Genomic DNA, 12570 nt, shown 5'->3' with positions numbered 1-12570 from the left:
ATTATCTTGAAAATTTGAATCCTGACCGTTCCCATTACCCAATGGCTTCCCAACATTTTATGTATGTGTGCAACCACATTCTTCGCAAGATATGAATGAACCCATTTTACTGTGAACAGAGGTGCAAAAATGCCTGGTAGGCACAAGGCCTCTTTGTACAGAGCAGGAAATAAATAGGAATGTCAAACATAGGTCTGAATTTGTTTCTGCTCCTATCTCCTCCTGACCCTGAACTTCCTTACCCCAGTTTCACAATTGGTGGCAAGAAAACAATTTGGTGTTGGAAATAAAAGAATTAGATTCTCCCATCATTTTAGTGTAGCTTCGACATCTTGACCAAAAGTTTCTCGTCCTTACACTAAAGCAGACATACCGTTCTTTGGTTTTGTCCAAGGCACAATAGAACAAAGCCCTTAGCATTCTTTAGACTTTGCTACATGAACTTTACAGCACTGCAGTTAACATTGGTTTGAACCGCGTACAGGTCTACTTAGATGTGGACTCTTGTCAATAAATACAGTACAGTACTGTAAATATATTTTCCTTATGACTTTTTTTAGTAGCATTTTCTTTTCTCTTACTTGATTGTAAGACTACAGTATATAATATGTCTCCCATACGTGTTAATTGGCCTTAAGTTATTGATAAGGCTTCCAGTCAGCGGTACGCTCTTGGTAGGTAAGTTTGGGGGCAGGTGGAAGTTACACTGGAATTTTCAGTTGAGGTGGGGAGGGTCAGTGCCCTTAACCCCTCTGTTGCTCAAAGGTCAATTATGCATAGTAACTCATTTTGGTTTTTTCTTGCAGAAGAAAGATAATTCTCTCACTTGGGTTCATTGGATGTCAATGCGTCTTCTTCCTTTGATTATAATTTGGAAAATGGGTCACAGAAAGCTTTTTGTTTTTGTTTCCTCCATTTGTTTCAGCTTCGGCATGATTCACGATGGGGAAGGCAATCCCTGTAGGAAGGCTGAAGGCAATATCATGTCCCCCACACTGACAGGAAACAATGGGGTGTTTTCCTGGTCTTCGTGCAGCCGGCAGTATCTCAAGAAATTCCTTAGGTACGACAAAGTAAAGCCAGGGGTCTTCCCCGGGTTGGAGTGGTGACAGAAAACAGCGCTCAACAGGTGTTTAAAATAAATACTCGAGATGATGATGATGGTGGTGGTGGTGGTGATATGGTCATCATTATTGCTGTTGAAAAAATACATTGAAGGTCTAATACTGTGCTAAGTGCTCTGCACATGTTGTCTTATTCTGTCCTCATAGCAATCCTGTTAGGATCCCCATTCTCCAATTAAGGAAATGGAGTCCTAGAGAGGCTAATTGTGTTGTTTAACATCCTATAGCTGGTAGGGTGTGGACGTAAAACCCACACCGAGGTCTGCTCTGATTCCAAGATCTATGCTTATAACTATCTCCCCTTTATGACCTCCAGAGGTTGCTAGATACACATTTTACTGTGACTAATTATTTTAATGTGATCAGCTTGATCATAATAGTATTACACGTGTTAAAGCAGTGTGCATGTTTTACAATGAGTGGAATATTGGCTTGCTTAGCTATTTTGCTTGAAATGGCCATGAGCTAGCTGTATGTCCAAAAGCCATCCAAAGGAGGTGATAGTCATATAAAATCTCTTTGATAATTCAAAATTCCTACATGGCATTAGTAAAATGGGAGTTAGGAAGGTAGCACTATGTGATTCATATTACATGACCCAAAGGTGGAACTCTTCGAAGTTTCCTTTAATTTTGTTCAGCAATAATGTATATTTGACCTTTGTCATTAGGATAGCCTTCTAGTTGTTGTTACATATCTCATCATGCTATGTTGACTCACAAGAACACTCAGGTTCTAATCCCATTTCCCTTTGACCAAATGTTAGGGAAACGAACAAGGTTTCTTTGGGAATTGATAATACTGATACTCTTTTTTTAAACCTATACTATTACACACTATTTGCCAGTGTTTATGGAATTTGTGATACACAACAGGCAAAGCTGATTAAATGTAAAGATGTCTAGCCAAACGACGTCCTAAAGAACAGGAAAAATTTGACAGGCCTTTTGCCAATGATAAGTTTTATCAAATGGAAGATTTTCTTATTAGTTTTAAGTTTATAATTTGGGGCTTCACATCATCTTTTCTCTCATGGGAGAGTGGAATCAATGAATATTAATCAAGGCCAACTTAATACAGATTGAATTTCTGTCATTCATATGATATCGTTAAATGTTGGTGATGATGATAACAGCTGACTCGAAATGCTTACTCTGCCGGGTTAAGCACATTGTCAGTAATGGCGTATGTCACAGTTGTGCTTTGGTCTCATGGTTGACTTGGATTCCCATCTGTCCGCCTCCAAGGTCATACTGAACCGCCATGCTGTTTGATATCATAGTTTAACTGATATCGTAGTTTAACCACTTAAGTTGAGTGGCTGGAAGGTGGTTTTTTTTTAACAATATCCATGCCATCAACGTTGATTTTTTTTTTTTTTAACACATCCCAGTTGAGCACACTTGGGGGAATTGTTCTGCTTAGTGCCCCAATTCTTTCTCTCGATGCTTACAAAAACCTCGTAAAGATTATTTGAGGTAAAGTACATCTTGACCACTGCCCCATTATTGATATATATATATAAAAAAAAAACACAGCCCGACGTTCAACTCCGTGAAGATAGACACTGTCTCTGTCTAGTTCATTCTGTACCTTTAGCGTTTAACCTAATGTTCACCACACAGTAGGCACCCAATAAAAACTTGTTGAATGTTGTTGAATGAGATTGTTGGGGAGAGTTTTCAAATATATGCATCTTTGCCATCTAGCAGGCCAAATCAAATCACTTGGACAGCTATAATTCCTTTACCAGGTGAAACCTTCCATAGCTGTGTAAATTCCATCTTAGACAGGACAGGACTCACACCCTGGAAAAAATAAACATTTTAACTTTAAGTATGACCTATATGTTTAGCCATGTTCTATGTTTCTTTGCATGAATGCATTGAGAGGTGTACTGTTTTTTGTGGAAAGATCACAGGTAAACACAGGAGTTAACAAGGATTTTTTTTTTTCCTGCAGCACACCTCAGGCTGGGTGCCTGGTGGACGAGCCCAAGCAAACAGGACAGTATAAATATCCAGACAAACTACCAGGACAGATTTATGATGCCGACACACAGTGCAAGTGGCAATTTGGAGCAAAAGCCAAGTTATGTAGCCTTGGTTTTGTGAAGGTATGTTTGCTTGTGATTTCAACCTCACGTTAAGATTCTGCAATGTGTCTGTGCCCCTAGCAGAAGTATAAACATTTGGTTTGCAAGGCCAAGGGTTAGAGTCTGGGTTATCTCTAAAATGTCAGCTTCTTGGCATGATAATTAAGTGGCAGTTTTACTGTCGATGAATTGTCCAGGCTTATCCCCTGTAGACCATGCCTGGTTTAAATACCTTCTGACTGCATCGTGGGAAGAAAATTACTCCTGTGCAGATGAGGGTTTTATCACAAGTAGTAAATCTGGGTACAATAACGTTTACCTACCTCTTATCATTCTGTTTCTTATTGCTGTGTTCATTTCCCTTAAATGTGATACATTTAAAATCATCACCACCTGAAAATAGATACATATGCCTCTATGGAATGTGAAAACTGTTAGCAGCCAACTTTTTCGCGTGTTAGGTCTTCCCTTCCACGTGACGAGAAACATAGATGGGAAAACCAAAAGTCCAGGATGTAGAAATGGGAGACACATTGGAACACTTGCTCAGGAACTCTAGCACTGACAATCTCAACATCAATACAAAGTAGAATCAGTTTTAAGGTTTTTCCCCTAGTATCCAAAGAGAAGCATGGAGGGGCACCTGAGTGGCTCAGTCGGTTAAGCTGCAGCCTCTTGATTTCAGCTCAGGTCATGATCTCATGATTCGTGCCATCGAGCCCCACATAGGGCTCCATGCTGACAGCTCACGGAGCCTGCTTCTGATTCTCTCTCTCCCTCTCTCTCTGCCCCTCCCATGCTCACACTTACTTGTCACTGACTATGAGTCTGGAGTTCTCTCTTGTCCAGCAAGAGAGCAGGTGCAGAATTGAATACGAGAGAGGCTAATGTCTGGGAGGAGACAAGAGCCCCAAGCAGGGGTTTCATGTCCATAGTTATTGAGCTCACAAGATATTACCTTCATCATGAATGTGAAGAAAACAAGATCTTACACACGTGAAATGTCGAGAAAACAATCAGACAGTAATCATTAGCTTTTGTAAGAAGCAAAGGGTCTGGGAGACCAGTGAGTTTGTGATCAAGGTACATTGGCACCAGATGGAAAGTAATTTCCTGCAGGTGATATGACAAGTTACTCGTGATCCCATTACAATATCTCGCTAGGTAATCTCGGGCATTTTTGCCCTGTGGTGGCGGCTTTCTGCCCTAAGCTTTTTTCTAACTTATTTATGTAAGTAGAATCTATTTCCCCATACTTGCTCTCTCTCCAAACGAATAAATAAACTTAAAAAATTCTTAAAAAAAAAGAAAGAACAAACAGAAGCATGGAAATCCTAGGTATCTGGAAATAGGGAAATGACAAAGATTTATAGCTCCTTTTCCGTGCCGTCTTCCTATCCCCCGCCCTTTCCATCCCTCCTCTTTTCTTCTCCCTCTTCTGTGGCCACCATCCCTTCCAGCAATTGCCTCCGGAGCCTCTGCTCCACATATGGCGTTCTACTTTGAGACTTCTTTTATTTTTCCTCAGTCTTCACAAAGACCTTTTGAAATGAGACTTACCTTTTTTTTTTTTTTTCTTTTAACATGGAGCTCAGGGAATGTGTATTCCATGTGCCCCAACCCTCAAAACTTTTAAACAAGGCACAGCATTCACACTAATGTCACGCTTCCTTCTCCCGAGTTAATATCAGTGTTTCCTCAGCTTCAGTCATTGACAGCGACATTCAGTGATTAATAATCGCCTTTATTCGTGGTGGTGTATCTCTGTATTATTACGCATGTGTTGCTTTTCTAATAAATCATCTCACACCCAAATCTCTAAGTCCAGTCCTAAAAAAGTAACCACTGAATCACAGGTTTGATAGGAGATTACTTATTTTTCTAATGCTCTTTAAATGCGTAATTGTTAGAAAAGTTTATCCACCCACTGTCCACAATATTTTTGGCGTATCCTCCATGGTCCATGGGGCTTACTTTGCCAAATGCCGATGTATCCTGTGCGCATTAATAAATTTACGACTGCAGGGGCACCTAGGTGGCTCAGTCAGTTGAACGTCTGAGGTCATGACGTTGGCTCAGGTCATGATCTCACTCTTCTGAGTTGGAGCCTCACATCGGGCTCTGTGCTGACAGCTCAGAGCCTGGAGCCTGCTTTGGATTCTGTCTCCGTCTCTCTCTGGCCCTCCCCTGTTTATGCACTGTCTCTCTCTCTCCCGCTCTCTCTTTCTCTTTCAAATATAAATAAACATTAAAGAATAAATAGATAAATTTATAACGGTCTCTAATTGCCTGTTAAGTTGATGTGTTTGGCAGGAGTTGATAGATGTTCATCCTGTTGACAAAGTTTGTCTGACTCTCCTTTCACTTCATTCTTAAAGGTTTCGCGAGCTTACCCCCATTCATTAATCACACGTTTATTAAATGCTTACTATGCAGCGAATGCGCAATTGGTAACGAGTTTGATTTTCTTTGCAAACATAAAGGAAGTTTTAAAAATGACTACCATTCCTTCAAGATCCTACATTCAGCAAACATTTGTGGGGTGCCTGTTCTCTGTCAGAGAGTGTGCAGCGCTTAAATAGCCATTCTTCATTTACAGATATTTTTCTGGAACTGTACCATAGTTTTCAGAGAGACAGCACCTCAGTGGGATGGTCTTCCTCGGGAACCGGGGCAAAGGGAAATGGAAACTGCAAACTAAAAGTCTGAATTGAATGAGGAAGGCGGAGGGGCTCAGTGAGTTAAGTGTCTGACTCTGGATTTTGGCTCAGGTCATGATCTCATGGTTAGTGGGTTTGAGCCCTGTGTCAGGCTCTGCACTGACAGTGCAGAACCTGCTTGGAATTCTGTCACCCTCTTTCTCTGCCCCTCCCCTGCTCTCTCTCTGTTTCTCTCTTTCTTAAAATAAACATTTAAAAATATATATATTTTTTTTAAATGAGGAAGTCACAGAGATGGGAATGCCCAGGGGGTAGAGATTTGCTTACGGGAGCAATTTGGGAAGACCAGGAGGTAAGACTGTTCCAGAATGCTGAATGTTTTCCCCCCACAGCCTAGGGGGCAAATACCTGCTTGTAAGTTGAACCGTGGCATTACCTCTGAGAATCACAGATCTTTCCTGCCTCCCCTAAGTGGGTGGGGCTTCCAAAACAAGCAGATTTCCCATTTGTCCTGCTGGTCTGAACAGTTCAGACCCACATCTGGCAGCACAGAAGTAATGGCATTTTGTTTTCGGTGTCTTCAAGGTCCTGTCATTGCTTTCCCTTTCAGACCTATTCTTCTCACTGCCTTTTTAAAAAATCTTTATGCACCCCCCCCCCGCCCCGCCGGAAAGGCAGTTTTGCATGAGTTAGAAGCACGCACGCTCAAAAAATTTCTCAAGTGTCTTTGGAACCGCATGCAATTATCAGCATCCCCTGGAACTTGTTAGAAGTGCGAATGCTCAGGTCTCATTCCAGTCCTGAAGCATAAGAAAGTGTGGGGGTAGGACCTGGCAACCTATGCCTGAACAGGGGCTCTTTGTGATTCTGATGCTTGCTCAGGGTTGAGAACTGCTGACTTAGGCAGTTGTCAGTTTCACACACACACACACACACACACACACACACACACACACAAACCATCTGGCTTTTGGAGTTAGGTGGATCTGAAAGTTTAAAACCTTATTCGACCGTGTCCTAGAACCCGGGTCAAATGGCTTAACCTCCCTCAGCCTTTCTGTCCACATCTGTAAGGTGAGGATAGGGATAGTTCTTCCCTGGTAGTTGTGTGGGTGCATCTGTTGGTACAGCTAATCAGGGTTTTCTCGGCTTCCTTGTCTGAGCCTAGAGCTGGGTGTCTTTCTTACCTGTCTCATCTTCTGCCAGCCATCTGTGTCTTCACGTCAAGCTTGATCTCTGTTCCCTTTCAAAGTGTTCAGGAAAATGAGTTGGTTAGATTGGGCTGGTGGGTCCACGTTATTTGGACAGACATAAGGGAGGGTCACCTCCACAGCAACTGGAGGGAACTCCCCTCCGGTTATTAAACACATATTAGCCGCTGACTGACAGCAAGGGAGTAGGTGCCGTCTGCCAGAATGCTCCAGGCGCCGGAAGAGACTCTGGTCAGCGCTTCCAATGTGGCTTATTTTACTAAGTTAGAAATGAGCAACCTGTACCCTGTATCTCAGCAGCCATCGGTCACTGTCACATAGCAGGAGGTCCATTCATGTTCATTTACAGATGTACTGAGTGGGTTTGAAGCAGAATAGAAATGATAGGGAAGGTATGAATTCTAGTGAATATTTTTAGGCTCATCACCTCAGAGAACATTTCCTCTGAAAGAAGAGACATGTCAAATATAGTAGGATGGGCATGCATTTCTGGTTTCAAGAATCGGACCTCATAATGCTCAAAGGTCATCAAAAGGTGCAAAGTTGTAGAGAGTAAGTCCTGGAGATTCCATGTACATCATGGTGAGTATAGTGAATATTATAGTGCATATATGAAAGTTGACCAGAGAGCAGATCTTGTCTGCTCATCACACGAAAAGAAAAGAAAATTTTCCTCATCACAAGAAAATAAAATTGTAAAAATATATGGGGACAGATGGACTTATTAGTGGTTTTTTGTAATACGTACGAATATCGAATCATTATGTTGTACACCTAAAACTAATATGTTTCGTGTTACACATCCATTAGACTTCTAATGTAATGTAGAAAATGTTTAAAATTTTCCAATTTTATTTTAAAAATTATCGTGTAAAAAAAGAATTCGACATTGGGATGAAAGAATGGAAAAGAAAGAGAAACTCCCTAAGGGTCTAAATCTAAGTGTAATCAGTAAATTGTACCTGCTTTGTAATCTAATAAATTTCCTACATCAGGTTTCACATTTTACTAACTTCCCCCACGGACTTGGGGTTCAGCTATCTTCATGTCCTTGTATTTTTTTCAAGCCGTTTCTGCTTTCGTGTCTATAGGTCTTTGTGTATATGCCTCCCCGCCTAGCACGCTGCACGGCCACCCATGTGGCAAATACCTAATCATCTTCTACTGTTATCAAAGATTCCGGCACAAGCGTTACCTCCTATTTTCCCCAAGGAGACTGAAACATTCCTTTCCCCCGGCCTCCATCTGTGCCCTTTATGTCACCATCATAAACTTGTGATACTATGTTATAGCTGATGAGGTATATCTCTTGCCTCAGTGGATGGACAGTATCTGTAGGGCCCAGCATGTGCCCGCCATGTTGGCAGATACCCAGGAGTCATTTACTGAAATTGGAATGGCAATCAAAGCTAACATTTCTTTAGTACTCCCATTTCCATAAAGTGGAGGATTATGCCTCTCTCCCCTTCTCATCCCTCCTCAAGAAAGCAGGAGTGGCTGACTTACCTGGGAGAAAAAGAGGAGTCAAGGAGGACTCTAGGGCTTTTGGCTTGCGCAGTCAGAAGTACGGAGGGGTCATGTCATGAGCTGAAAGAGGCTGAACATGACTCAGGTTTGGGGGGAAAGACGGGGAATTCTGTTTCAGATGTGTTAAGGGCGTTATGAAATTTGATTCGCAAAGACCACTAACATTTTTAGCACATCAGGTTTCGCTTGAAGGGGCATCTTTCGGAATCTTTAGAATACAATGGGACAACACGGTCAACGATGACAGGACAGAGTATAGTATTGAGAGTCTCCTTAAAAATCACATCCAGGCAGCATGAGATCTTGGCGTCTCTGTGGTTAATTCTTTCTCCCTTAAATTATGACTTAAGTCTGGGGAATTATAGATAAGGAAAAGTTAGTTGAATATGCTGGGGAAAATAAAGAAGGAAGAGCAAGAAAAAAGTGCAAACTCCCATTTCTGTTTACTTTGAAGGGGAGCTTTCTCAGAGGGTTCTCAAGGTCGTCAAAGCATGTAGTTGGCTATAATTACGTTTGACTTATGTACTTCACCACAAAAGAAATAACATGTTCATACAGCCTGTCTGATTTCACTCTGGAATCCTGTGTTTTTGTGTTTTGCCTTATTTTCCTGGTCTTCTCCAGCTGCCCCTTTTTCTTAGCCCTGTGGCTTGGCATCGGGCTGTGGAATCTGGGTCGCCTTTGCTTCGGTCTGTCCCACGGTCGTTTCGGCGGTGGCCACATAGGCTAGGGGTGTGGGTTATGGCTTCCTGCTGGCTGTAAGGGGGAAAACAGTTTAATTCTGAAAGCCTCTCGGACTGTGGCTTTGTTTCAACGGTGACCTCCTATTTCTCCATTTTGATATGGACTCTTTTTCCACATTAAGTTGTTCCCTCAGGCCCGGGGTGACACATGTAAGGGCTCGCGGAGATGATGAAGTTGATTCACTCGTTGGCAGACTGCCTTATGCTTTCTACTAATGTCAGTGGCCAGGTCCCCTTCTGTGGGAAACATTGACATATCGTGTCTTATGAGCTGTTTTGAGATTTGAAAGTGGTATGTGTGGCACCTGCGTGGGGCTCCTGCTGGTGGTGTTCCCGAGCGGAGTCCCGAACACCTTCCCCTTCTCTTTTGCGGGGGGGGGGAAGGATTTTTTTGGTCCACAAGATCAGGCTCCCTACACAGATCTCTGGTTTCCCTCCATTTTCTTTCCTTGTTCTGTGGAAAACTTTTTGTGTGTGAAATAACGCCTAAGCGTGTCCTTGCCATATTTTCCAACCATGAAATCGATACGAGCTAGAATGCTTGGCGAATTGGGTGCCCGGTTAATTGACTCTTCAGGGTTACACCGAGTGACTGCAAAAATCATTTTGTTTCCTCCCTGGTGGTTCATGTTTTCCCCCAAATTGTATGCATTCATACTTCTATCCCAGTAAATAGAATGTGGCAAACGAAATGGAATCATTCTGACATTTCATGATTTTGACATTCCATTAATGACATAATTCTGAAGAGCAACTTTAGCTGTTGGAGCTGGAAGGAATCTGGTTCCGTTGCCTTATTTCATAGGTAAGTAACTGAGGCCCAGAGAAGCTGAGAGCCTTCCAACCTCCATTAATGGCAAATCCAAGCCCAGAGTAGTGGTCAAGGACGCTGGCTGGAATCAGGCCAGTTGGAGTCTGGCCTTTGCCACTTACCAGCTGTGTGACTTGGCGGCTTTGAAATGTCAATAGCTCGTTCAGTTCCCTCATCTAAATTAGTTTATGTGTGGAATTCGTTTAGTGAGCATCACTAAATGGTGTTAGTATTAGTTTCCTATGACCGCTCTACTAACTTTCCATGAACTTAATGACTTAAAGCAACACATGTTTATTTTCTTACGTTTCTGGAGGTGGACACACGGGGTAAGTGCCTCTGGGCTAAAATCAAGTGTCAGCAGGCTTGTGGCCCTCCTGCAAGCTCTGGAAGAGAAGCCATTTTCTTGCCTTCTCCAGCTTCTACAGGCCTCCTTCATTCCTTGGCTCAGCGGCCCCATCCTCCGCCTTCCAAGCAGCAACATCCACCTTGGCCCTCCTCACGCTGTCCTCCCTCTGACTCTCTTCTATCCACCCCTGCCCTCTTCAAGGGTCCCTGGGGTTGTCTTGGGCCCATCTGGAAAATCGAAGATAGTCTCCCCACCTCAAGGTCAACTGCAACCCTGATTGCATCTGCACCTTTAATTCCCCTTTGCTACGTAAATGCACAAAGTCACAAGCACCAGTGGTAGGGATGTGGTCATTTTTGGGGGATGGTGTTCTGCCTGCCACAGTCTAGCATGAGAGTTAAGCTCTTTGATGCTCTCGTGTGAAAATTGCTGAAATGCTTGAAAATTACTATAAAGATAAGGACGGTGGTGATGATCATTTACATCATTTACCCTTGAGAACAACCCTCCAGAGGAAAGAGGTGCTTCGATCACCATCTCCACAGTCGAGAAAACCACACCTCAGACCCTTCCGTAACATGTCCCTAGGGCTGGGAACCTCGAATTCGGGGGCGAGGATCTGAATCCGATGTGCTTGATTCCAGTTTGGGCTTCTTTTGTTTCACTCGTGGTGGTAGTTGTTATTACAAACCAGGTCTCTTGGTTTCAAGCCAAATGGTCCCTAAATGAACTGTCGTTACCTCCCCGTCATTACCAAACACCCATGTCGGCAGTGCGGAAACTTCCTGCTTGTACATTTGCTACAGCGTATTTACCGGTTACCTGGCCGCTCCCGACGTCACTTGCCTCCGCTTCCTGGACAATGTCCCATTCCAGCTGCCTCAAAATATGATATTGTATACAAAAGACTTTGGATGTTTGCATTTTTATTGTATTGACACCCTTACCAGCTTCTTCTTTTCTTTCAGGACATTTGCAAGTCCCTTTGGTGCCACCGAGTGGGTCACAGGTGTGAGACCAAGTTCATGCCCGCGGCAGAAGGGACCGTTTGTGGCTTGAGTATGGTAAACTGCATACTTGTTAGTTTCTAGTTCTGGAAACATGATAACATGTAGAAACAAACCATTGTACAAATTATCTGTACTGTAACTTCAGAATAGAATACCTTGACTGCTGCATACATTTTCTGACTGCTCTTTAAATTAATCAGCATTATTTAAGCAGTTATTATAAAAACTCAGTGCTAATATAACCCAGTTGGCTCAGGTGTTTAGGGTGATTTTTTTTCTTTTTGCCTTTGGTTTCCATTTTTAGATGAAATATTTCTATTTCGGCGAGCTGGTGGATTTTATTGTATACTGTTTGTGTTAAACTTGATTCAGTATAGAAGATCTTCAAGGAGCAGATGTCCTGTTTAGTAGCAAAAGAGGGACTCTACCCTGATACAAGGCTCCTACTGCTCACCTCCCAGGACCTATCGTTGGGCTTCTGACATGCTCACTGGAGTCCCATCACTTAGTGGGATTCCTAGCAAAGGATAAGCTGCATCTCCGTCTAGGGTGTACCAGAAATCCTTGAGCCAGCAAATACCGTCAATCTAAAGAATCGTCTCCAATATGGGAGATTATGGGAGATTTCTGTGTTTTGAATGAAGAACATTCATATATTAGTTCCTGGGTTTTTTCCTCCTTCCCTGCTAATGTCTGGAGGAGAGGTGCACGTAGCAGGAAATGGTCCAGATTTGGGGCATTCCTTTGAAAGATCGCAACCAAGAAGCTATGAAAGAGGAGAGCATGGAGATATTCCAGGTTCTTTGGTCTCTGCTTTTGGGTCTGTCAAGGCAGCACGAGCCTGTGTAGAAGACTCGGTCATTTAAAGTGAACTCATTCGTGCAATAATTTATTGACTACTAGATATCAGAGACAGGAGGCTCTGGGGTTACAAAGATGAACACAATTCAGTTTTATCTCTTCAAGAACTCAGTCTAGTGGGGGGACCTACCTGTGCAGAAGCCAATAACTCTGACCGTCTTTTGAAACATACCTTCTTT

The 12570-nt window shown here is 42.7% G+C and overlaps 1 protein-coding gene across 1 annotated transcript in view; it reads left to right on the top strand.

Annotated features, from left to right (window-relative positions):
- The window catches only part of ADAMTS18 (ADAM metallopeptidase with thrombospondin type 1 motif 18), a 140701-nt gene that overhangs the window by 71449 nt on the left and 56682 nt on the right, over positions 1-12570 (top strand). The window contains exons 9-11 of the mRNA XM_042917927.1: positions 926-1063; positions 3087-3240; positions 11489-11584. Coding sequence (XP_042773861.1) covers positions 926-1063; positions 3087-3240; positions 11489-11584 — 388 coding nt within the window. The remainder of the gene's footprint in view (positions 1-925; positions 1064-3086; positions 3241-11488; positions 11585-12570) is intronic.

The sequence above is a fragment of the Panthera leo genome, chromosome E2 (assembly GCF_018350215.1).
Source record: "Panthera leo isolate Ple1 chromosome E2, P.leo_Ple1_pat1.1, whole genome shotgun sequence".
Taxonomy (NCBI): domain Eukaryota; kingdom Metazoa; phylum Chordata; class Mammalia; order Carnivora; family Felidae; genus Panthera; species Panthera leo.
Note: the sequence above shows the minus strand (reverse complement) of the source record. Positions and strands in the feature narration are given on the sequence as shown.